General features: G+C 43.9%; 1 protein-coding gene across 4 annotated transcripts in view; it reads left to right on the plus strand.

Moving 5' to 3' along the window:
- KHDRBS3 (KH RNA binding domain containing, signal transduction associated 3) overlaps positions 1 to 26,023 on the plus strand; it is a 190,436-nt gene that overhangs the window by 60,842 nt on the left and 103,571 nt on the right. For all 4 annotated transcript variants that reach the window (XR_006961151.1, XM_047074222.1, XM_047074225.1 and 1 more), the window contains exons 2-3: positions 2,710 to 2,828; positions 25,530 to 25,646. Coding sequence is in view for 3 of the 4 variants with exons in the window: in XM_047074222.1 (XP_046930178.1) it covers positions 2,710 to 2,828; positions 25,530 to 25,646 (236 nt within the window). In the remaining variant the exon portion in view is untranslated. The remainder of the gene's footprint in view (positions 1 to 2,709; positions 2,829 to 25,529; positions 25,647 to 26,023) is intronic.

The following is a 26,023-nucleotide window of genomic DNA, read 5'->3' on the forward strand; positions in this document are numbered from 1 at the left end:
CACCAGCTGCGTGTCCAGCAATTCGATCCAATTCAGTGCTGACACCGACTCCTGGAGGTAGGGCAGACCCCGCAGAGTGAGGCCCGCATCCCACAAGGCCACCCCACTTCAGAGGTCAGCTGCAGGTGGGGTGCCCGGGCCACCCACACTGCCGTCTGACGAGCCGCAAGTTTGGGGGTTCCGTGACCTGTCTTCAGGTCGGGTAATTCGCTAGAGTGAGTCAAAGGATTCTCAAGAAAGCATTTTACTCACCGTTATTTTATGGTTTGTTCTAAAGGCTACAAGTCGGGAACAGCCAAACAGAAGGAGGGGATCCAGGGCAAGATGTTGGGGGAAGCGCTTGGAGCTCCCGTGCCCTCTGTAGGCACACCACCCTCCCAGCACGTGGTTGTGTTCACCAGCCCGGAAGCTCCCCGGATTCTGTTGTTGAGGGGGCTTTACAGTTTTCGTGATGCGGACACAGTTGATTAAATCATTGGTCATTGGTGATCGAACTCCATTTCTAGCTCCTCTTCTGTCCCCACAGGTGGGAGTGCTGAACGTGCCAGCTTGGCCCTTGCTTGTTTTTCCACATGGTTGGCTTTTCTGGCAAGCAGCCCCCTTTTCCTCCAAGAGTCATCTCGTTAGCATAAAGGCAGGTATGGCTGAAAGGGGCTTGTTAGGAATGATAAAATGCACTCCTATCACTCAGGAAGTTTGTAGGGTTTTAGGAGGTCTGTGCCAGGAACTTGGGACAAAGGCCAGATATATATTTTTCATTGCGTCCCACATATACACTGACCTTCTACCGTGCATTGTTAAGGAACAATTTATTCTGACACTTGTTAAAATGGTGAGGAGGACCTTATTCAGAACTGTCGTGATAGGTGTCAAGACTGTCACCGTGGAGGCGAGAGATCAGGTCTAGCTCTGAATACGAGTAAGACAGCTGGGGGGTTAGTGCTAATGAACGGAATGAAGGGGTAGGTGGATGGACAATTACCGCGAGGAGGCGTCCCTGCCACCCGGCTCCTCAGTGGTGATGGCAGCCTCCAGATGTAAGCAGATCCTCCTTTTCTCCTGAGGTGCCATGAAAATCTTATTTTCTGTCTCAAATGACAGAAAACGTGGTGGGCGAGCCTGCAGTGGCACACTGTCTTTCTAGTTAGACAAACCTGGAGAGAAATCCTACCTTTATCGTTTATTATTAGCAAAGTAACCTTTCTGAGCTTCCTGTTTGCCTGAGGATTGAATTATTTCTTGACTGTGGCCTGTTTTAAATACTGGTATTCCTAGCCCCGCAAGCAAAACGAACGAAGGTGTGTGCCCTTTGTGCTACCAACGCCGTCTTTGGACCTTCTCCGTGCTGGGTAGGTTGTGCCCGGCCTGTGGGGGGAACAGTGCGCGTACCCACTCAGCCAGCGCTCGTTCAAGCACCTGTTGGTGTTCTTCTGAAGCAGCCAAACGCTACAGGCAGCAATGAGCGGAAACCGCATACTGGTATTTTCCAAGATCTGGAAGGTACGCAGAGTGTGTGCTTTGTGGTAGACATTCGTTGAAGGAAGAAACAGACTTTTATGTAAAATTTATGTTCCAGTGGGAGAATGTCTTGGTCCACTTGGGATGTATAGCAGAATACCGTAGGCTGGGGAGCGTGGACACAGCACAAGTTTCTTTCTCACAGTTCTAGAAGCTGGAAGTCCGAGATCAACATGCCTGTAGATTCAGTGTCATGTGAGGGCTCACTTCCTGGTTCATAGATAGCAGTTTTCTTGCCGTGTCCTCATGTGGCAGTGGGGGTGAAAGAGGTGTGGGGGCTCTTTTTTACAAGGCACTAATCCTTTTCATGAGGGCGCCACCCTCCTGATTTGATCACTTCCCTAGAGCCCCATCTTCTAAGACCATCACATCCGGGGTGAGGATTGCAACATATGAATGGGGGGCACAAACATCGTCTGTAACAGAGATACAGTATGGAGGAACCGCATTTTCTTGTCATCTAGGAGTTACAGTAGAGTTGTACGTAAAGTGTTTTGTGAGTATCGAGGTGGAAGTGACTGGTTCTTCCCCTCCTGCCCCATTGGTGAAAGGGATAGTCACATATAAAAAATAGTGTTTGATGTGGCTGAATCTTGAAGGAGATGTATGAAATTGAAATAATAGCATTATAGGTAGAGAAAGGAACATTAGGGAAGACCTGAGTGGATAGTTGATCCGTGTCACTTATGAAGAGGGTAGATTTGGTTGGGGACGTCAACTGACAGAAGCTGTCTAGGGCTTTTAATGCCATCTGAAAGAATCAGTTCCTGCTGGTGTGAGCCTTGGAGAGCCAGGAGGAGCTGATAAATAGGGAGTCATATCCTTGTAACACTGAACGGAGAATACCCTCTGGCTTTTCTTAGCTATTTGAGCAGCCTCTGTCTAGGATTCCAGAAGGCCCCAAGAAATTTCGTTTTGTTTGTGTCTGTTTTATAACTGGTTCGTTTTGCTTCCTTCATTAGCATGGGCTGTTGAGATTGGACTTGTCAGAGCAATGGTTTATGCCTTTTTCTTGCTGTACTGGTGAGGAACGATTGGTAAAATGGGGAACGTGTCGTCACTTGAAAAACTCATATTGATCTGATGGTCCGTATTTCTGTCTTTGATTTCATGCCGCAGTAGAGCTAGTGAGAACTCTCAACCTCTGGGGTTTAAGTCACATACTTCATGGTTATCTTTTTTCCTCCACAGAAATAGAAAAGTTTCAGAAAGGAGAAGGCAAGGACGAAGAAAAGTACATCGATGTGGTGATTAATAAGAACATGAAGCTGGGACAGAAAGTGTTAATTCCTGTAAAGCAGTTCCCTAAGGTAAGACAGTGAGGTCTGCAGGTGTGGTATGCCTAATCCCAAGGGAGCAGGTGTTTAATTTGTATTGTTTGATATTTTCTTGAGGTGTCTTCCCTTAGCGTAGCCCTCCTTCACCTCACACCAGCACAGAGGTACTTGTAAAGTTAATGAGAAACTTATTTAGTGATCTTATCTTTTCTGTTTGACTTTAGTGTGAGTTAAGGAGCCCTAAGGCGTGTTTCTGAGTCATACTAGTGATGTGACTTTGGATGACCTACAGAACTAATTTTTCGACTTTAGCTTCTTCATTTGTAAGAGGCTGGATTGTTAAGAATTAAATAAGATTATCCATAGTAAATGCTTAGCATAGGGTTTAAACACATAAATGTTCAAAATATTATCTACTCTGTTCTAGAAAAATATTCTATTTTTCGTGTATTGCAAATGTTGTGTTATTCAGCATGATTATGATAGGTGCTTTAAAGTCTCTCTTTGATTCTGAAATCTTGATCATTTTAGATTGGGCATGACTTGATAACGTTGATACTCTTTTCATCCTGTTTTTCTTTCTTTTGAGAGTTCATGTACTACATGATTTATGCCTACTGTTTGTATACATCAGTAGTTCATTTCTTTTGATTGCCGAATAGTAGTCCCGTTACTTGAATATGCCACAATTTACTTATTCGTTGCAAATGAATTATAGATTAAATTGCTGTGAACATTTTCATACAGGTTTTCATACATTTTGTGACGATATGTTTTTATTTCAAGGAAATACTTAAGATTTAAATTACTGTGCACTTAATTTTACAAGAAATTGCCATACTTTTTCCCAAAGTGATTGTACCTTGTTACATTTCCAGGAACAGTGCCAGCCAGGTGTGGTGGCTCTGTGTCGTCATCAGTGTCTGATGTTCTCAATCTGTTGAATTTTAACCGTCCTCATTGTATATTGGTATTTTCTTGTGGTGTTAATATGCATTTCCCTGATATTAATGATGATGTGTGCATTTCACGTACCTACTGGCCATTCACGTATCTTTTTGTTTTCTTCATGTTTATTTATTTTGAGAGAGAGAACGTGTGAGTAGGGGAGGGGCAGAGAGAGAGGGAGAGAGAGAATCCCAAGCAGGCTCCCTCCCCGCTGTCAGTGCAGAGCCTGTGTGGGGCCTGATCCCACGAACCATAAGATCATGACCTGAGCTGAGATCAAGAGTGGGACACTTAATTGACTGAGCCACCCTGGCACCCCCACGCATCTTCTGTTTTGAAGTGTCTTTTTGAGTCCTTTGCCTGTTTGTAAATGGGATGCATGTGTTCTCATCATTGAGTTGTAGGAGCTTTCTTATATGTCCTGGATATAAGCCTTTTGTTAGACATGTTTCGTGAGTATTTGGCTCAGTCTGTGGCTTTCCTGTTATAGTCTTCCTAGTGTCTTGTGAGCAGCAGAAGTTATTAATTTGATGATGTCTAGTATATCAGGTTTTTTTCTTTTCTTTTATGATTATAACCTTCTGTGAACTAACAAATTGGCGACCTCAAAGGAATGTTAGCGTTGTCTTGAAGCTATAAATCTTGTCTCCTGTGTTTCCTCTAAAAGCTTTACCATTATAGCTTTTAGTTTTAGGTCTGTGGTACATCGGAAATTATGTGTATGTTGTGATACTAAAAGGTCAGAAGTTCTCTCCATACGGATATCTGGTTTTCCAGTACCGTTGTTTGAGAGATGCTTTCCTCCCACTGACTGTGTTGGGACCTTTGATGAAAATCATAGGACTACGTAAGCGAGAGTCTTTTGTGTGCAGTGTCTTTTTCACGTCGATCATCTGTTCATGGATCCTTACACCACTTCCATACTGTCTCCGTCACTGTAGCTTTTTGTAGTAAGACGCGAAGTTAAGTGATGTGGCCTGTTCAACTTCGTCCTTCTTTTTTCAGGATAGCTCAGATATAGGTCCTTTGCAATTCCACGTAAGGTTAAGAATTATTTCATTAATTTTCACAAAAGACTCTGCTGGGATAATGATTGCAGCTGCACGGTATCTGTGGATTAATTTATGGAGATATGACACGTTAGCAACATTGAATCTTCTCTTCCTTGAGATGGTATATCTTTCCCATTGTAGATTTTTAATTTCTATCAGCAGCATTTTGTACCTTTCAAGATAAAGGTCTTACTTGTTTTTTAATTTATTCTTAAATACGTTTTTTGATACTATTGTAAAATGAATATTTTAAAATTTTGTTTTCTAATTTTTAACCTTCTAGTATAAAACTTTGTAAGTTGACCTTGTATTCTGCTACCTTGCTGAATTCACTTGTTTTAGTGAGTTGTTTCACAGATTCCTTAGGATATGCTGTGTGTGTAATCTTATCACCTATATAAAGTTTACTTCCTTCCTTCCTTCCTTCCTTCCTTCCTTCCTTCCTTCCTTCCTTCCTTCCAGTTTTTATGCTTGTATTTATTTAGCTTGCATTATTGTATTGGCTAGTATCTCTGTCTAATGCTTGAGTACAAGTAGTATGATTAGACCTTCTTCCCTTTTTCCCAAAGTAGAAAGCATTAAGAGTGGTAACAGCCATGGGTTTTTGTAGATGCCTTTTGTTAGGTCGAGGAAGTCCCCTTCTAGCTAGTTTTGCTGAGAGATTTGATCCTGAGTAGGTGATGAATTCTGTTAAATGCCTTTTCTATGTCTATTGAAATGAACACAATGTTATTCCATTACACTGTTAATGTAGTGAATCTTACTGATTGATCGTCTAAATTAAACCACCTTTACATTCTTGAGTTAAACCCTACTTATTATTATCCCTTTTATATATTGTTGGATTCAAGTGCATCTGTGTTCATGAGCAATACTGGCCTATATATATTTTTTTCACATATAACATCTTTATCAGATTTTGATCTTAGTGTTATGCCAGATTGATAAAGTGAGAAGTACTCCTTTCTTTTTCTTTTTCTGTTTCTTTTTGTTCTTTTCCTTTCTTTTCATTTTTCTCCCTTCCCTTCCTTCCCTTCCTTCCCTTCCTTCCCTTCCTTCCCCTCCCCTCCCCTCCCCTCCCCTCCCCTCCCCTCCCCTCCCCTCCCCTCCCCTCCTCTCCTCTCCTCTCCTCTCCTCTCCTCTCCTCTTCCTACTCCCAAAGAATATAAGTTTGGTGCTATTTTGTCCTCAGTATTTGATAGAATTCAGCAGTGAAACCATATGGGCCTGAAGTTTGATGGTGAATTCAGGGTCTTTTTTTTTTTTTAATGTTTATATATTTTTGAGAGAGAAACAGTGTGAGCAGGGGAGTGGCAGAGAGAGAGGGAGACACAGAATCTGAGGCAGGCTCCAGGCTCTGAGCTGTCAGCACAGAGCCCAATGCGGAGCTCAAACCCACAAACCGTTAGATCATGACCTGAGCTCAAGTCAGCCATCTAGGCACCCCATAATTCAGTTCATAGTTAATTATGGCATTAATGAGAATTTTTTAATCTTTTGTGATCTTTCTCTTCCCCCCCCAAAGGGATTTGTCCATTTCATCATAATATTTTAGCTATAATTTTTTTAAATGCTTTTTTTATGACCCTTTCTCTCCCCACCTTTGGAGAGCAGTTACATATGTATTTAACCTTTTGATATTCTCAAAACGGTTCCTGTGGCGTTTTCCTCTTTTATTATAGTTTCCCCCATCCCATCCCCCACTCTTCAGATTGGATTTCTACTGCCTTATCTTAAACTCATGGATTATCTCCTATGTTGTCTTTATTTTTCTGGTAAGCCCATCAGATAAATTTTTTATATCAAGTATTGTAATGATCTGTTTCAGAATTTATTATTTGATTCATATATAAATGTGTGTGTAAAAAAAATTTCTCTGCTGGGATTTTCTGCTTTTTATTTGTTAGAGGTGTTAACGTTATTTTGTGTTATTGAGCACAGTTAACATAGGTGCTTTAAAGTCTCCAGTTCTAAAATCTTAGTCATCTTGTATTTGACCTGAATTGACAAGCTTTTATCTTGATAATGAGTCATATTGTTACAACTTTTTGCATGTGAGTGACTTTGGATTGTATCCTGGGTGTTTTGAGTGTTATCTTGTCAAAACACTGGATTCTATTCTGTTTCTTGAGGAATGTTGGTAATTTTGGATCCAAGACCGCAGACTTGTTGGGTAGCATACAGATCTCAGTTCTGTTCTTTCCTTAGTTTGACTTTTGTGTTTGTTTTTGGCATACATGGTCCTCGGGTTACCAGAGATTTGGGTGCATTTTTGTACAAACTTGGAGGCTCCTCGTCTCCGGCTGTCTTTCCTCATATCCCTCCCTCGCATTTCCTCACTGTGCTTGCCTCAGACTCTGCCATTCAGGCTAAAAACTCTAACATCAGTAAATGTGCCCAGGCTGTTCCCTTCTTCCGAGCTTTGACTCCCTTTCAGAATCCCCTTGTTTTGGTCATTCTCCAGAGGCGTCAGATAATTGGTTTTTGTACTTTGTTTAGAGTTGAAGAATTTATAGTTAACTAATATTATATTATATGTTATATTATATTATATTAATTATATTAATTATATTAATTGTATTATATATTATATTATATATACTATACATTTATATATATTATATATATTATGTATATACATGACATCTGTAACTGTATAGACGGTCAGCTTGTTAGGAACCTACACAGCCATACCTGCAGGACTGAGGATGTACATTTTTGGTAAAGAGAAATCTACGCTGCGGACATTTCATAGGCAGACTCATTACTAAACAAAACATGGCTCATGGAAGCCTTTGTAAATTGATCATTGTGCTCAATACCCGAGGCGCTCAATACGCAGTAGATAGAACGATGAGCAGACTCTCCCGGTCTTTAAATAGTTCATAGCCCAGTAGATGATTAATCTGGAATTAATACTTTGCTGTACACGAGCGAGTTGAATAAAAGTACATGAAATAAGATCTCGCTGTCAGCTTGGATGAGAGTGGGGGAAGACAAATGAGGATTTCTGCATGTGACGCAGAGCAGAGACTGTTTCGAGTACTTCCGCCATCGGACTTGGCTGCTTAGCAGCCCGCCGCTTTCAGAGTGCCGAGGGAGGAGATTTCTGCTTAGCATAGCTGAGCACAGGAGTTTCAAGCCAGGCCTCCGTTTACGGCTAGTGTGGCACTTGCACCAGCTCTAAGAAAAGGCTTTCTCGCTGGTGTCAGCAGGTAGACTGGGCTGGAGGAGGCCGGCCGTCTGGCCTTCTGGGGGCGGCCCAGCTTGACGCGCGGCCCCGGTGACCGAACACCTTCAGCCTCCGGGTAGGACGGAAGTGCTACTTGTGAAACTCCATCTAATCAAAGGATTTCCGCTAGCTGAACATTTTCTCTTAATGAACCACTTCTCCTGCTTCACTGGACAGCCCTGAACGCGAGTCTTTGGCACTCAGAGCCGAAGCACCTTCCCTCTTGCATCGTATGGGAGAGCTTGTGCAGTGCGAAACTCAGAGTAAACAGTGCTTTATGTTTTTTTTTGTTTTTTTTTTGTTTTTTAAGACTTAAAGCTGTAGAAACTGTTGTCCAGGGTCTTTCGGTGGGTAAACCCTTACCCTTGGTGCTGAGCAGCGACCAGAGGCGGTGTGAGTGCCAAATCACCATCGGAACAGGGTGCCCTGCCTTTAAGAACCGACAGAAGCTTTGCGTTTTAGATTTACGTTCCTTTGTTGTTGTTGTTACTCTGTTTCATTCATCGTTCGGTCCGTGCATCCATTCACATATCTAATATTTATCGAGGGTCTTCTGTGAGCCAATTACTGTACCGGGAAAACAGAAGTGACTAAGACACGTTTCTTTGTCACGGGGCCTTCTGTTTGGCGGGGAGCGCAGTCGCACAGCTCAACGTTTGTAACGCAGCGTGCGAGGTTCAGTGTTGGGGTGCCCCGGGAGGGTCATGTTGACACCCTCAGAGAAGCCTTCCCTAAGGTGGCCTCTCTTGGGGGGTGCTGGCCGAGCTGGCTAGAATCAGAAGCAAGACGGGCCGAGGTAGAGGGGTGGCCGTGACTGGGAAACACAGGGCGGAGGGCAGTTGTGAAACCGGAAGCCGCTTTATTTGGCTCAACAGGTTACTTTCAGGAAGAGGTGCGGATCTTCTGGAAGATTTAGCGATAAAGTGAGAGGGGAGCGGAGCGTGGGGTGGGGTGGGCCCGTGAGGGCTGCGGAGCTCGAACAGGAAGTGACGAGGATGAGGTGGGCTCCTTTGAGCAGAGGGCGTGGCACGGGCAGAGTGGTGCTGGGGTGGAAGAACCACTTGGAGAATGAGCCGCGAGCTGAGATGAGCTCCACCTCCATGTGGCACGACACACGAATACACGCCCTCCTGCTGTGGTAAGCGGTCTGTGACCGTGTTAAGTGGGAAAAAAAAAAAAAAAAGAGCGACCTAGAAAGCTGACGGTAACCCGTTTGGACACTTATTTGGAAAAAAACAATGACTTGACTCAACAGCAGTTGTTCTCCAGAGGCTAGGATATGTGTGTTTCCTGCTTTACGTGGTTCCGTATTTTAATGGTCAACGATTTGGTGCAGCTTTTATAATTGGGATAAAAAACACTTCCATTTGAGGGAAGAAATGGTCCTGAGACTGTCAGTCTGGAGGATACCTTTGCCCTATGATTAAGATTTAGTGAACCGAGTTCGATTCTGTCCGTTTCAGTTACATGTTTAAGACAGGTTTATTAATTTGCTGAATTTGGTAGCTGTGGTTTCACCCCGAAGCATTCTAATGCATACGTTCTGTTTTCAGGCAACATTATATTAATCAACATGGTTGGTTACATTGAATGTTTTCCTAATTACGTGCCTATTTTAAATTCGATACATTTGCTCTTTCACAGAAGCTCTTAGGTTATGGATCTTTGAGAGAGAGAAGAGAGAAGTAAGTTCTAGAAACATGTTCCCTCCTGGAGTTTGAATTAAAGCGCAGGGAAACTCTCTTGTTTGAAACTAGTTTGCATTTTTCCCTCATAGAATGTTACAGACAAGGAAAAATCCATGAATTTTCTGTTCCATAGAAGTCTCCATGGGTTTAAAAATTTCTCACAGTAGTGAATATTTTGACAGTCGTATTGGTATGTTAAAACTTGCCTTTTCTGTGACTCCTAATTGATTTTCAGAGGCATGTATGATATTTTTTTCCAGAGGATTTATGTGAAAATAATGTCTGTTTTTGGTGTCCAGTTGCTAGTTTACCTGTAGAAATAAAGTGGTAATGTACGTTAGTTCTCGCTGTATAAGTGCCATTGCCAAAATTAACATGGCTGGCTAGTGGGGGATTTTGAAACTTGTTGACAGGAAGGAAGCCCGATACTGAAACAAATTGCTCAAAGACACGTATTTGTGATAAGTCGCTGCTATTGTCCCTCCCGGTAGGCGTTAACTTTCGGGACCCCATGAGAAAGTAGGAAGGCGACTCTGGACTCCAGAACCTCAGGGAACACACTGGCCCATCAGGCCATTGTTTGACCGCACACTGCCTTCTCCGCCAAACTTCTCCTGCCACCTTAACAGCCCACACCTCACAGGGAGCCGAGGGCTGTGTGGTCGTAAGTAGAGAGGGAGGGATGCACCTGTAGAGGCTACTTTCCTTCTTTCCCAGAGGTCCCGGCCAGGCCCTGGGGATCTTGTGACACGTGCTGGTGTCATAACAATTAGTTACTTAAATTGGTATTTGCAAATAAGATAGCATTCAGAAACCATTATGAGGGAATTTCAAATCTGATGTAGTAACTTTTCCCTTACTCTCTTTGAAGTTCTTGTTTATTGACCTGGAAAGCAGCCCTTGAACTTAGATTTAGATTTGCTGAGTGGACTCCAAAAACGGCCAGGCACAAATTGAAGGGTTCTTGAAAGAATTGACTCATGTTGTTTTGGGGGGTTATTATTATTACTACAACTGTTTTGTTGAGCCAAATAAATAATCCTAAAATGTGGTCATATGTAGGTCCCCAAAATTGCATTGCAGTGAAAGACTGGAAATGCTACCATGTGTGTACTTTGGTCACAACACAGCACATTTAGAAATCAGAGTCTGTGATAAGTATCGTTACGTGCGAATCTTGGATCCTGCCACCACTTACTTTCTGAGGAGCGATAGATAGGTCTGTGTGTTGCTGAGCCAAAAGGTAAAATCCTCTTTAGCGCTTGGCAGGGTGTTACTACTGAGTTACAGGTCTTAAATAATAGTATTGTACTGACTCTCTTGACTCTGGGCCCCACCAAGTCAGATCGACTGAAAATCCCTGGACTGTGGTGGCATTGGATACAGGAAATGTGAACAAGCATAGTCCCTCACTTCGAGGATTCCCTGCCCAGGGGGGTAAAATGGCAGAAATTCATACCACGGACCAAACAATGACATTTTATCTTATCACGGCAAGTAATTGACACATAATCACATGAAACAAGGGACACATTGATACTGAGAAGCCATTAGGGAGAGGTAAGAACTCGGGTTTAGGAGCCGGTCCCTCTTGTGTTATGCCATATAGTAAGTCATATTCTAGCTTTCTGACATCTGATATGTCCCCTCTGTGTCTCTTTCCCTCCCTCTCTTCCCCCCTGCCCATCAGACCAGGCACCTCCTGGACACCTCCACTTGGATATCCCACATCCTGCTTAGATTTGGTGGGCCCTTAAATGACCTTCTTTCCTCCCCTTCTTGGCAAACGTAGACCTTTTCCCGTGTTCCTTATTTCGCTGAATGACAGACAACGTGTACCTAAGTGCCCGCGCCTGAAATGAGTGTGTGCTTTTTGTCTACTGGCTCCTCCTTCATTTACCTCCTTCCCCTCCATTCTTGAGATACCGTGACTTACACATTTATTATTTCTACTTCCTCAGTTAATTACCATCCGTCTCTATGTCTGCATTCCGTTACCACTCCTTAACTGTCTTCCCTAACCCATCTTCTGTAACAGGTTCTCGTCCAGATTGGTTTCTTGCCTGCAGTTTCACACCCTCCGTTTCATTCCCCACCCTGGCAGCCAGACCGGTGTGGTCTCGGAGTTTCTCGCTAACAACTTCAAACTCATTAATATACCAGATAGTTTGCTTCTTGTATTTGTTTTGTCATCTACTCACCCAGAGACTATAATCAGCCCGAGCCGATAGAGTAGGAGGTATGTAGATTCTTTCACATTGTCCATTATTTGTGTATGCCTGCGTGTATGGATTTTGCCTATATCATCTCCTGGAGAAGTTCCTTGTACACTTCATTGATTTTTAGAGTTGCTGAGGTTTAAATTAGTTGGGCTCTTTGCCATGTGGAAGTAAACACGATGTTAAAATCATAATCAATGTGGCAACACCAAATAATCTCAACTGCTACCAGTAATACTTACTGATTTGTGGTTGGCAAATAAATAAACTTAAATAATAATATTTTCCTCTGGCTTTAATAGGTCACAGTAATTTCTGTAGCAAAGAAAATTGATAAAAACTGGGTTGATTAGTGCCCTTTTGTTTGGGATAAAATAAACTGAGTTCCACAAGTATTTCTTAAGAAACTGTTATGTAGGAAAAATGATGAATCCAATATGGGTCCTAATTATTCTCAGAGGATTTATACTCTAACAGAAGAAACAGAGTACATTTCACTAAATAATATAGGGTAAATACTGAATTAACATAAGAGAGGTAGTCAGACACTATAAGAATTTCAAGATGTAAAAAATTGCTATTTTTAGAGGAAGAATTACAGATGGAATTAAATTTAGTCCTTAAGTGTAAGCTCAGGATGTTAGCAAGCAGAGATCTGGGGAGGGCAGAGTAAACTGTTGGGCCAGAATGGTATAGTTATGGGGAATAGTAGATCATAGCAGTCGTTGGAATGGTGAGGAGTAGGTAGTCTGGGAAGCCTTTAGCGCTGTACCATGGGCATTAGGATTTTATATAGCCAGGAGGGAGCCTTGAAAGACTTATAACATAGAGGTAAAGAAACAACTAGAATATACAGTGGAAGGTGTTCTGCATTATAAAAGGTCTTCCGTTGTTAAATTCCTCTTAAAATTTAGGAATGACTGATAAAAACACAAGTTTGGAATGACTTTCCTTCTTAGGAAATTCATCTCTGTAAAAGCAATTGTTATTCTTAGAGGCGATTAGGAGAATCATGAAAGTTATTGTCAGTAATCCAGAGCTTGACTCAGTTACTAGCTATGCCAAGGAATAAATGTGTTACCTCTGAAGAGACCACTCCGTTTCGTGTGGATGCCATGGTCTCAAGTCTGTTATTAGATTTTAACTATTGTTTGGAATTTGGCATTTATGACATTGGTTTAATTCAAATAAGATCAGTATTCTGGATACCAACGAAAATGTGGATTTATTTAACCATTGGGTTAGTAGTTAAATCACTGGAATCCAAAGTGGCCCATAGAGCTAATACAAGCAGGGATCTGGTCTTTCTTTTCAAGTGCAGGCAGGTCAGACAGACCTCATTTACTCTTTCCTTTTTTTTTTTTTTTTTAATTTTTTTTTTTCAACGTTTATTTATTTTTGGGACAGAGAGAGACAGAGCATGAACGGGGGAGGGGCAGAGAGAGAGGGAGACACAGAATCGGAAAGAGGCTCCAGGCTCCGAGCCATCAGCCCAGAGCCTGACGCGGGGCTCGAACTCCCGGACCGCGAGATCGTGACCTGGCTGAAGTCGGACGCTTAACCGACTGCGCCACCCAGGCGCCCCTACTCTTTCCTTTTTGTTCTTGCCTTTGGGCAGGAGTCAGAGGAATGCAAGATCATAAACAAAATGCGTTTCTTGAGGGTTTCTCTTTCCCCTGTAAAGAAAGCAAATGCGTGGGTGATGTTTTCCAAAGAGGGATGTGTGCACAATATATTTGGTGCTGGAACTTCTGTTTTAGTGTGTAGGTAGCTTATGGTTTCCTATGTGTCAGACACTGTTCCAGCATCCTACAGGTATTAACTTACTTAATCTTTACGACTTTCGGAGGAAATGATTATCTCCTGTTCACATTTGAAAAAGCTAAAGAATAGAGAAGTAATTTGCTACACGTTCATAGTTACTAAGTAACAGGCATTTGAATCCCAGAAATCTGCCTCCAGAGCCCATGTTCCACTTGAGAAAGTAAACTTCATATTTAGTACATAGATTAATGCTAGATCCATTATGTGGTTCCTATAAGTGCCATGCAGTTGTGTGCACCCTGAGACAGTACCCTCTGGTAAAGGGGGAATCCCACAGTGCAAAAGGTAGTCTTAATTTGCTCTCACTATGTTAGGGCGTATAGCTGTTGTATGTGCCTTGTTAGGGATTCATGGATGGCATTACCTAGTTTTAGTTCAGCTTGCTTTTCTTTCTTTCTTTCTTTCTTTCTTTCTTTCTTTCTTTCTTTCTTTCTTTCTTTCTTTCCTTCCTTCCTTCCTTCCTTCCTTCCTTCCTTCCTTCCTTCCTTCCAAGTTAATGACCATACAGTGCAACGATTTCAGAAGTAGATTCCTTAAATGCCACTTCCCCATTTAGCCCATCCCCCCTCCCACAACCCCTCCAGCAACCCTCTGTTTGTTCTCCATGTTTAAGAGTCTCTTATGTTTTGTCCTCCTCCCTGTTTTTATATTTTTTTCTTTGCTTCTCTTCCCTTGTGTTCATCTGTTTTGTATCTTAAAGTTCTCATGAGTGAAGTTATATATTTGTCTTTCTCTGACTAATTTTGCTTAGCATAATACCCTCTAGTTCCATCCACGTAGTTGCAAATGGCAAGGTTTCATTCTTTTTGATTGCCGAATAATAATCCATTGTGTGGATTACACACACAACATCATCTTTATCCATTCATCCATCGATGGACATTTGGGCTCTTTCCATACTTTGGCTATTGTTGATAGTGCTGCTAGAAACATTGGGATGCATGTGCCCCTTTGAAACAACACACCTGTATCCCTTGGATAAATTGCTGGGTTGTAGGGTAGTTCTATTTTTAATTTTTTGAGGAACCTCCATACTGTTTTCCAGAGTGGCTGTACCAGCTTGCATTCCCACCAACCATGCAAAAGAGATCCTCTTTTTCCGCATCCTCGCCAACATCTCTTGTTGCCTGAGTTGTTAATTTTAGCCATTCTGACAGGTGTGAGGTGGTATCTCATTGTGGTTTTGATTTGTATTTCCTTGATGATGAGTGATGTTGAGCATTTTTTCATGTGTCGGTTTGCCATCTGAATGTCTTTGGAGAAGTGTCTATTCATGTCTTTTACCCATTTCTTACGCTGGATTATTTGTTTTTGGGTGTTGAATTTGATAAGTTCTCTATAGATTTTGGATACTAACCCTTTATCTGGTAGGTCATTTGCAAATATCTTCTCCCATTCCATCAGTTCCCTTTTAGTTTTGCTGATAGTTAAACTTACTTTAAATGGGCAAAGATTATTGCAGAAGAAACTGAATTGAAGGTCTAAAAATACATTTGAAATGAGCAAGAAAAATGGCAGTGTTGATCCTTCCCCTGTGCTTAGTACAAGCTCAGCCTTACAACAAAGTAAAAGTAACTGTGATCCAGTTGGATATGACAAGAAGAAGAGCCTTCTCATACTGGAACTATTTCATCTATCGTTAATGCTGAATCTGTTGCCCTAAGTATTGTAGTAGTAATGGAACAGATGCAGAATTTTTAAACGGGTTTATACATACATACACTAATACACATATGTACACACGTACGAGTGCGTGTGTGTGTACTTGTGTGTCTCCATGTGATGTGTGAGGACCAGCGGTGGGGATAATTCTTTGCTGCCTGATGTGAGAAATAGCCAAGGGTGCATCCACATTTGCTGTCACTGGTGACCTGCTTGCTTCCTTTTGGCCCTCCTTCCTTTGTTACATCTTCTTAGCTCTTTTTTTTTAAATTTTTTAAAGTTTATTTATTTATTGAGAGAGACAGAGAGCGTGCTCATGCAGGGGAGGGGCAGAGAGAGAGAGAGAGAGAGAGAGAGAGAGAGGGGGATTGAGAGCATCCCAAGCAGGCTCTGCACTGTCAGCACAGAGCCTGATGTGGGGCTCGATCCCACAAACCATGAGATCATGACCTGAGCCGAAACCTAGAATCAGATGCTTAACCAACTAAGCCAGCCAGGTGCCCCACATCTTCTTAGTTCTTAAATTAATAAGCTGTATACTTCATGCTGTATCCAAGCATTTTTTAGAAATTCTTTATATTCTCCCTTTTGTGTCTCATATCCTACTTCAGACCCATCTCTGTAGAACTAAACTACCTTGTTTATCTCAGACAGCACCCTATTACTTTTTAAGGTTTATTTATTTTTGAGAGAGAGAGTGGGTGGGGGCAGAGAGAGGGAGAGACAGAGAGAATCTCAAGCAGGCTCTGAGCTGTCAGCAGCGAGCCCGATGTGCAGCTAGAACTCATGAACTATGAGATCATCACCTGAGCTGATGTTGGATGCTCAGTCGGACTGAGCCACCCAGGAGCCCTAGCACCCTTTTAATTTGTGGTTGTTTTCAGATGTCTTTTTAAGCATTTTAATGAACATTTAGATTTTATAAGACACTTAATCACAAGGTGCTGGTGGCCAGTTAGGACCCATATACCGGAGGTCTGCCACCCTCCGTCGTGCTGCTGTGACACACTCTAGGCTTTCTTTAGGTGACATCGTGGTTAGTGATTAGTGTTCTCTGGACACTAATTCTGATTGACAGTCACCATTTTCTACGAGTGCGTGGAGCACTGCTGGCCTGCAGGAAGGGAGGTGCTGTTGTGGGCAGTTGTTGGGTTATTGCATGCATGAATGAGGCAGGGTCTCAGCGCTCAGGGGGTCACAGCCTCTGCCCATGCCCTCCCCGACACTCAGAAAATAAGGTAGGTCTAGAAAAGACTGATGTGAGGCTTTGAAAACTTAACGTTTTGCTAAAGGACTGCTCTGTCACTGTTAGGTGTGGTGGTGCTCTGCCCCCGGGACTGCTCCCTGTACCCACGCCCTGCACGGTGCCCTTCCTGAGTGTCTCCTGACCATACAGCTCGTTCCCCTCGGAGCTTGCAGCAGAGCTGATGTACGCCAGCTAACGGGCGCCAGCTTCTGCCTTTCTGACCTTCGAAACTGTGTATCGGTGTAAAAGGTCTGCCCCCTGGAGGTCACCCTGATAAGAGGGAGCCCAGGATACCCAGGTGGGGGAGAATCACTGAAAGCAAGAACTGCGGACCCCAGTTGACTGCCTCCTCCTGCAGAACAGAGGTGGGGGTGAGCCGTCTTGGGCCTCGGTCCTCCAGCCCCGGTTGGTCAGTCCCTGTTGGTCTGCCTGCCTGCCAGCGCTCCCCCACGGTGCTCAGGTTGCTGAATTATGAGCAAATAAATAAATGGTTATTGTTTAAAGCTGTTAAGTTTTGGGTTAGCCTGCTGTGTAGCTACAGATAACCAAGGTAGCATTAAAGCGTAACTGTTGAGTCTTGCTTTCTCGCTGCCGGGCCGGGCAGGGCTGGTGAAGTGACCCGTGCAGGCACATGCTGGCCACAGTCTAAGGCTGCGGGGTTCAGGTCAGGGGGTCGCGAGGGGAGAAAGCCATAATGGACAAAGGGCTTGCTTTTAGCAGGTGTCAGGTTCATCCCAGGATTTCATTTTGGCTGGTCAAGTGCATTTAAGAACAGCCGATGCGAAGGGAGTGTGGAAGAGTTCGGTTACTATTGGGGAAGATCCCGTAACGCTTATGCACGTGTTTGGCGTGGTGAGCAGGAGGGACTCTGCCACTGAAAGCACTTGACGCTATGAAATTCTTTTCCTGTTGTGCCAAAGAGTTTTATATATTTTTTATTTATTTATTTATTTATTTTTGGGACAGAGAGAGACAGAGCATGAACGGGGGAGGGGCAGAGAGAGAGGGAGACACAGAATCGGAAACAGGCTCCAGGCTCCGAGCCATCAGCCCAGAGCCTGACGCGGGGCTCGAACTCACGGACCGCGAGATCGTGACCTGGCTGAAGTCGGACGCTTAACCGACTGCGCCACCCAGGCGCCCCGAGTTTTATATTTTGTGATACTGCTGATACAGCTATGGCTTTCTCAGGCAGTAGTAGCCAGGAGACCAGATTCCCCGACCCAGGGCTCATTAGTGTATTCTGTTGATTTTGCTGATTCAGTGCCCTTTATATATAAATGCCTTACTACGCGTGTAGCAGACTGTTGAGAATGGAGACGGGAATTAAGGTGTTGCTTTCAGAGTTGAGTATGACACATTCCCTCTTCTCGGGAATCTAACACGAAAGGCGATATGCTAAGTGTCATGTGGGGAAGCAGGAGGAGGAGAGTGTGGGCTCTGGGTGCTTGAGGCGCCTGCCGCACAAGACCTGTGGCCCCAGGAGACACCAGGCCAAGAGCAGGGACTGCCAGTACGCTCACTTCACCCCCTCCTTCCCACCAGGTAAAGTTTGCCATTGTTGAGAGAGGGGGTTCATATCAATAGGGAACAGTTAAGCAGTGACCAGAATACAGACTGAAAATGAAACCACCCAGAATGCATTTACATTCTGAACTTAAAATTAAATCCAGACTCTTAGGGCCTCCAAGGCCTGCTGGATGCCCGTCTTTTTTACCCTGTGTCTGACTTCCCAGCCGAGACTAGCTCTGCTCCCCACGGGCTCCCAGCTCCTTGTTCTTGGAAGCGCCTTCGAATTCAAGGGCCTTTGCACTTACTGTTCACGTTGCAGGAAGTCCTCTGTCCCCGTGTCCTTGCACAGGACACCACTTCCCTGTAACTATCACAGGCCAGCCCACCGTGAACACCAGGGGCTCCGTGGACGCTTCCTGGCAGTTAGTAGATGCAGTGGTCTGCGTGTAAGTTGCACTTGTCTGTCACCCGGCTGCCGCTGCTGAAACCTGAAACTCAGCATGGACGGGCTCGTCATCTCCTGGGTTTTCCACTCTCCACCTAGAGCAAGTTGGCCACTTCACCAGTGTTGCAGCAGTAATGACAGTACGGAGGGCAGACGCCGACCTAACTGCATGTTCTGTTGATCTTTAAGTATTAAAAAAAAAGGGGGGGGCGGTTTTGTTGTCTTTGCTCCTGCAGATGAGGGTGTGGGTCTGAGCAGATCTCAGCGGTGGCTGCTGAGTCTTTCCCTGATCCCCCTGTGGGCCTGTGGAGGCTGGGGGTGTGAGTGTTGAGTTCCTGCCCGGAAGACCTTTAACAAAGTGTCAGCTCCTCTAATTCTGTGGCCTTCAGGGCTTCCTGCTCTGGTGCGAGCCCGCCCCAGATTAGCAGGCGCTCGAGTCTCGTTTCTCCCAGCAGGTGCCTGTGCCCTGCCCTGGGTGCGGTTGGTGTTTGCCCTGGGACTTCAGCATCAACTTGCATTCTGTCCAGCTTTCTTCGGGTTTTGAGGGCAAGAGTGATGTTCGTTCTTTCCAGCTCTCCCATCTGAGCCGAAATGGGTAGTTCTTGGGATGTGGTAGTTTCGAGAAACTGCACAAAATCCAGACTGGAAGAAGTCAAGAGCAGGGAAGTGGAGAAGCCAGAGAGGTGGGCAAGAGCTGAGTCAGGAGGGGCTTTTCTCAGCAGCGTCGGGACATCAGGACTTCATTCAGAAGGTTGTTGGGAATTGTGTTTTACTCAGAATGTCCCAAAGTGACCTTTGTGTGAAGAGCGCTGTGCTGATTTAGGATATCGAGGTTGACACGGAGAAAGCCTTCCGTAGCGGGCACAGTGGGCCATGACAGTGGCCTCGGCTGGGAGTTTGTGGCGTCTGCAGAAAAATAGACAGGTGTAAGGGACCCAGGGAGGTGAAATTGTTAGATATAATGAATCCATTTATTAAATGCTATCTCTGCACAGGTGGTAGACCAGTGAGCACAAAAGGTCTCCTCATTGCCCTCGCGGAAGTTTCTGGCTTGAGTCAGGGCGCTGACGGCAAGGCCGTTTACTGGGCTGGGGAGCTCTGGAAGGCTAACATTTGAGGCTATGTTGGCAGAGGTTACAAGTTCAGTGTTAGTGTGCAGTTGGAGGTCAATAAAACATCCCTTTGTTGGACTAACCAACTTTTTGATGAGCACCCAATTAAGGGAACCTTTTAATGGAGACCGTGACATGTTCTTGAGGCTTAGTTGTTTATGAAATGACAGCTTATGTGTAATTGTTCCCCAAGGAGCAGTGTCCTGTCACAAATATAGTTTAAGTCAATTAAAGCTAGTTCAGAAAAACATTTGGTCTTTTCCAACAAAGAACATAATTACGGGATCTTACACATTATGCAGTGAAACTCAAATATACTTATTCTGTGTTGGTTTATCCTTTGTAATCGTTTGCACAAAGTTTCCTATTTACAGTTATAAAATTTGTAGTATAATATAGTTCTGTACTAATTGGCATCTGGAAAAATATCATTGATCTTGGAAATAATACTTTCACCTCTTATTCAAATCTGTGGACAGATGAAATTATTAATAAAAATGAAAGTTAAAATGTATTAAGTTCTCATTTACAAATCCGGTTATCAGAAAACAAATCCTGACTTAGGTTAAGGAAAGATTTTATTTGAAAGCATTATTGGGGGGTGCCTGGGTGGCTCAGTCAGTTGAGTGTCCGACTTCGGCTCAGGCCATGATCTCGCACTTCGTGGGTTCAAGCCCCATGTTGGGCTCTGTGCTGACAGCTCGGAGCCTGAAGCCTGCTTCGGATTCTGTGTCTCCCTCTCTCTCTGCCCCTTCTCCATTTGCTCTCTCTCAAAAATAAATAAACATTAAACAAAATGAAAGTATTATTATGGAGCACCTGGGTGACTCATTCGGGTGAGTGTCCAACTCTGGCTTTTAAGTCATGATCTTGCAGTTCATGAGTTTGAGCCCCCCATCGGGCTCAGTGCTGTCTGTGCAGAGCCTGCTTTGGATCGTCCATCTCCCCCTCTCTACCCCTCTCCCACTCATGATCTCTCTCTCTCTCTCTCTCTCTCTCTCAAAAATAAATAAACATTAAAAAATTATTATTAGAAGAACAGGAAGGGGGACTTGTAATAGCAGGGGCTCTGAGCCTCCTGAGATCTGTCAGCGACCTAGCAGTCAGCGGGCACAAGGGGAGCCGGGCCCAAGGCCAGGAGGGTGTGGCGACAGCATGATGGGACACTAGGTCAGAGAACGGTCACGCTGAGGCCGGTGCCTGGAAGCGGGGGGACCTTCAGGGATTGTGTGCTGGCCCAGGTTGCCTGTGGGTCACATTTAGGGGCGTGAGGAAAACGAGAACTTCTTTGAAGTTTGATCAGGTGAGGTGAGAGGACGTTTTCTGGCTGGTCAGTGGGGACAGACAGGTTGGCCAATCTTTTGTGAGGCAAAGAATGGGAAGGTCCAGGGTCTGGGTCGGCCTGCTCTTAGGTGAACAGGGAATCATCTACAGGCCTTATCTAAATCCCCTGAGGAGGAGGAACTCTGCAGGGAGCCATTCCCAGGAATGGGAAAGGGCCCCAGGCTGTCCTCATCATCACTGTTTAGGAGCACTGGGGCTGGTTAAATTCGGCATCCTCGGGGCACACTTATCTGATGTGCTTTAATCTTCCTGATAACCCTTCAGTGCTGCAGCCTCCACTGGGGCAAATATGGTGACACTGGGGACTGGAAAGGCTAAGGAACTGCCCTGGCCACACTGCCGGTAAGAGGGCGCCCCGCTGCTTCAGAAGGCTGTGGCCTGGGAGCACCAGCGTGTCCTAGAACTTGGGCACTTGAGACAGCCGTGCTCCCCAACTCCTGTACCATTCGTGTTGTCCGAAGGATGCAAGAGGCTTTCACAGCCCGTGCATCGCTTAGGCCTCGTCTTGTTGTAGGTACCCACCTGGGCGGCTTATGGTTTGTTGGTTTGGTTTGTTGAAGGACATGATGGCACCTTAGAGAATCCACGGAGGAACCGATAGTGTAATCGCAAGAAGGAGCAGCAAGGGCTTTAAGCCCAAGGTGTAGAGAGGGACCGGAGTCAGTGGCTCCTCTCCCCAGTTCTCAGTAGGGACACGGTTGACATTTTACACAGGACACTCCTTCATTGTGAAGGGCAGTCCCCTCCGTTTCTGATGTGTGATAGTCTTGGCTTTTGCCCACTAAGTGCCACGAGTGACCTACAGTCAGCGTGACAAGCAAACATGCTAAGTATTTCCAAATTCTCCCGGGAAGGTGATGCAAGCAGGGGTTGAGAACCCGACCAAGCAACCGAGCGTACTGCCGTCGTTGTGAGTCAGCATTAAGGACGCTGAGGGTCCGCGCTCTCAGTTCTCAGCCGCAGACCTGGGCACGGCCGTGCCGGTTCAGTATGCACTGCCGTCGGAGGGTAGTCGGTGTGTAGTAACCGGTGGGTGTTGTTCACGTAAAATTATGTATGTTCATAATAGCTGAATTCATCATTTTATTCCTTACCCATTTGGCATAGGATACGCACCATCTATTGGTTGCTCTGTTAGGTGATTTTTTATACATTTCCGTATTTAATTCATATGACCGGCACCGCCGGTGGGTCCTAAGGTCCCTGTGTTGTGGATGAAGTCCGACACCCGTGAGGGGGACTTGACCTGGGACACATGACTCCTGCACAATACATGCTTGAACAGAGAAGTTGGTGAAAATCTTCTGCTTGCCAAAGTACTCATTTATGTACTTTTTGTGAAGGAAAGACTAATAGAAGTTAAATGGAGAAACTCCTGAAGGCATATAAAATCATAAAAATGTTTTTCCTCTGTATGTAGAGGCCTGTGTCTTTATGTTTTACAAGTGACCTTGAATAAATCCTACCATTCTGTGGGCTTCAGTTTTCTCAGTATAAAATTAGATGTTTGGACTGGATGATTTCTAAGGCCTCTTAGTTTTTATTAATGGGGAAATATTTAACTACTAAAGACGTGATGCAAATATGGCTGTTTGACCACAAATTTATTCTCATGCCATCCTTGAAACCTGCCAAAATGAATGTAAATGAAGTAAAAAGGCACAGATCCTCAAAGACAGGAATGGAAGGGCGAGGCAACAATAGGCCAATGACTGGAGTGAGATTTCAGTGGCTGCAAAATAAATGGACAAATGGTAATCACTTAGGAGAGCAGAGAAAGAAGAATCCAAGCTCACAGGGCCAGAGAAAGTGTCCCAGAAAGTTGGTCAGTGTGGGAACACCTTGAGAAAACTCCGGAATCCTAGATGCCAGTTACTGAGAAGGTGGATTTAGGGGCAGAACTGAAGTGGAGACTTGGTTCAGAGCTTATGTGAGAAGTGGTTAGGGGCACTTGGGGGGCTCAGTCTGGTTGGGCATCTGATTCTCGATTTCGGCTCATGTCACGATCCCAGGGTTATGGGATTGAGCCCCACATCAGGCTCCGTGCCGAGGTGGGGCTTGCTGGAGATTCTCTCTTTCTCTCTCTCTCTCCGCACCCTCCCCTGCTAGCACATGCTCTTTCTTTAGAAATAAAATTAAAAAAAAAGAAGTAGTAGTTAGACCACTGGATCCTCTTCCCAGCTTATGAAGCCAGGCATCTGCCTTCTTAACCTACAGCAGACTAGAGATTTCCTGAAGGGGTTGAAAAAAGAAACTCTGGGCTCTGAGACCCAGATGGATTCAACTGAGGGCTAGAGATGCCACACTGGAAAATGAGGGCATTATTTCCCTTAAATAAAAGTGTGCGTAGCTCATAGTGGGAATCCCAACATTCCAGCAGCCAGGCTGATACCTCCTCCTGGGAGATCAGGGAGTTCCAGGGTGTCCAGGTAATGTTTTCGAGCTGCAACCTTAAATTTTTAAGAGCGGGCAGCAGGGGGGATTACTGGTCACTTGAGGAAAGCCGATAATGTAGGAAGAGACCAATTCGCACAACATGAATCTGTTGGAAGCAGCAGATGCTATAAGCTCCAAGTTGGGGGAAGGGGGCACTGCATTAAAATCCTCAGAGAGATAAGAATTTGTATCAATTACATAAAATATTTTTAAGATGCTGTAAAAAAGGAACAAATATAAGAAAATGCTATTAGTAGTTAAACGTTTGATAGCAAAAATGAAAAAATCAATAGATAGGTAGGAAATATACTTAAATCTCCCAGAAAGTAAAAGAGAGAGAGAGAAGGTGAAAGAGAAAGAGGAAGAATAAGAGAGAAATTTAGAGTTCCAAACCAGGAGATCCCGATAGACACATAAGAATTTCCAGAAAGATAAAGCAGAGCAAATGGGGAACCAAGAAATAAGGTAGGGATCCGTGGGTGGAGACACTGATTTTTTCCTACGTTGTATTATTTGATATTTTGGACTCTGTATCGTTTCTATTTTTTAAAAAGTAATTGACTTTAAATTTAAAAAAAGTATTTAATTTGAAGGTTAAAAATACTGTAGTTATTTGAGTTTTCATTGAAGACTAATAAAATTAAAAGTGAGCAAGGAAAAAATACCATTTTGATTTTTTAAAAGCTCGTATTTTAAGAATATGACTTCACTTTCCATAGAGAAATTGAGGAACAATTGTCTTTTAAAAACAGCAACAGCACAGCAGTGGCATAGATTGTGGACGAGAGCTGATACCAAAGCAGCAGCTGCGTAAGTTTGTAATCCGCAATCTTGCCAAAGATTGCCTAGTCAGTAGGGCTGACTTTTCCTTTCGGGAACAAGAAATATTCACAACTTAATTATAGTAACACTTTTAACAGTTGTGTGAAATTCCTAATAATATCCTTTCATTCATGAAATACCCTTTCATTCAAGATATATTTATCATCTATTATGTGCTAAGCATTGTTCTGGTTTTTTTATATGGACCCATTTAATCCTCCTAACGGCGTTATGAGGGTGGGTTGTGTTGTCATTTGCCATTCTCATTTTGTAGATGAGGAATCCAAGGTACAGAGAGATTAGGTAACGCAGTTACTAGCCGGGTTACTCAGCTGGTAAATGGAAAAACCATGTCTTAAAACCACGGCAGTGTAGCCTCAGAATCTATGCCATTAATGAATTCACTTCTGCGCTGCCTGTTAAATAAAGAACCCCGTAGAATCTAGACTAAATATTTTGTCACCATTTCCAAAGCTAGTTGTTTTAGAAGAGTTAGATGTTGGGGCACTTGGGTGGCTCCGTTGGTTAAGCATCCAACTTTTGCTCAGGTCATGATCTCACAGTTCGTGGGTTTGAGCCCCGCATCGGGCTCTGTGCTGACAGCTTGGAGCCTGGAGCCCGCTTCTGATTCTGTGTCTCCGTCTCTCTGTCCCTCCCCTGGTCACGCTCTGTCTCGCTCTGTCTCTCTTAAAAATAAATAAATGTTAAAAAAATAGAAGAGTTAGATGAATTTTGTCATAAAGCTTTGTGAGCCACTGACTGCTTGAGAACTCATCTAGGCCAGTGCACTCCCTGGTTGACTGACCAGGTGGAAGGACCCAGATGCTCCATAATGACCAGCCCAGTGCACATTACCTCTTCCCCACCCACATCCTCATGCTAGCACTGTTTGTGCTTCATGTCAGATGCCTACTGAAAGTGTCAGGACAACAACTTAGGAATTTTGGGAATTAGCTTCATTTATAATTTGTGAAATCTAGCCATCATTGAAATGGTTGGTTTTTACTTTACAATTTTTAACCCCATTTTATGGGGTTTGTGAGAAACATTACAGTGTGATGCATATAGTAGGAACTTAAATATCTGGCGTTAATTAGTAATGTGCAGTGTACTGTCGTGTTTCCTGACGTTCAAGATTAATAAATTACTTTCAGATATGACTTACCAATTTGGTTTGTTTGTTTTCTCCTAGTTCAACTTTGTGGGAAAACTTTTGGGTCCCCGTGGCAATTCTCTGAAGCGCTTACAAGAAGAAACCTTGACAAAAATGTCCATCCTTGGAAAAGGTTCCATGCGAGACAAGGCAAAGGTAACATTCGTTGTAGACAATGGCTGCTTTTGGAGACAGGTTGTATAATCCACCTTTAGAGTATCCGTTGTATTAATACAAATTATATAAGAGCTAGCTAGGATCTTAAATGAAGTTATATGGAAACGTTGTAGAAGGCGGTGAGTCTGGGATATGGCCAAAAATGGAGTCACTCGGGCCAGTTTCAGAACATGCAGTGTCTTACACGTACGTCTGTAACTATCACATTCATTTGTAAAATGAAGTAGCAATACCTGTGGTTTTGATTGTAGATACAACACCTGGTAGATCAGTGAGACTGAAATTCCCATGAAGAGAAATCAAAGTTATCTGTGGTCTCAGGGCCACTGTTGGCATTTTAGAGGAGTCCCTTTGGG

Source organism: Lynx rufus, unplaced genomic scaffold, assembly GCF_022079265.1.
Source record: "Lynx rufus isolate CCGP_SWC_20201006 ecotype Redwood Valley unplaced genomic scaffold, mLynRuf1.p SCAF_12, whole genome shotgun sequence".
In the NCBI taxonomy this organism is placed as follows: domain Eukaryota; kingdom Metazoa; phylum Chordata; class Mammalia; order Carnivora; family Felidae; genus Lynx; species Lynx rufus.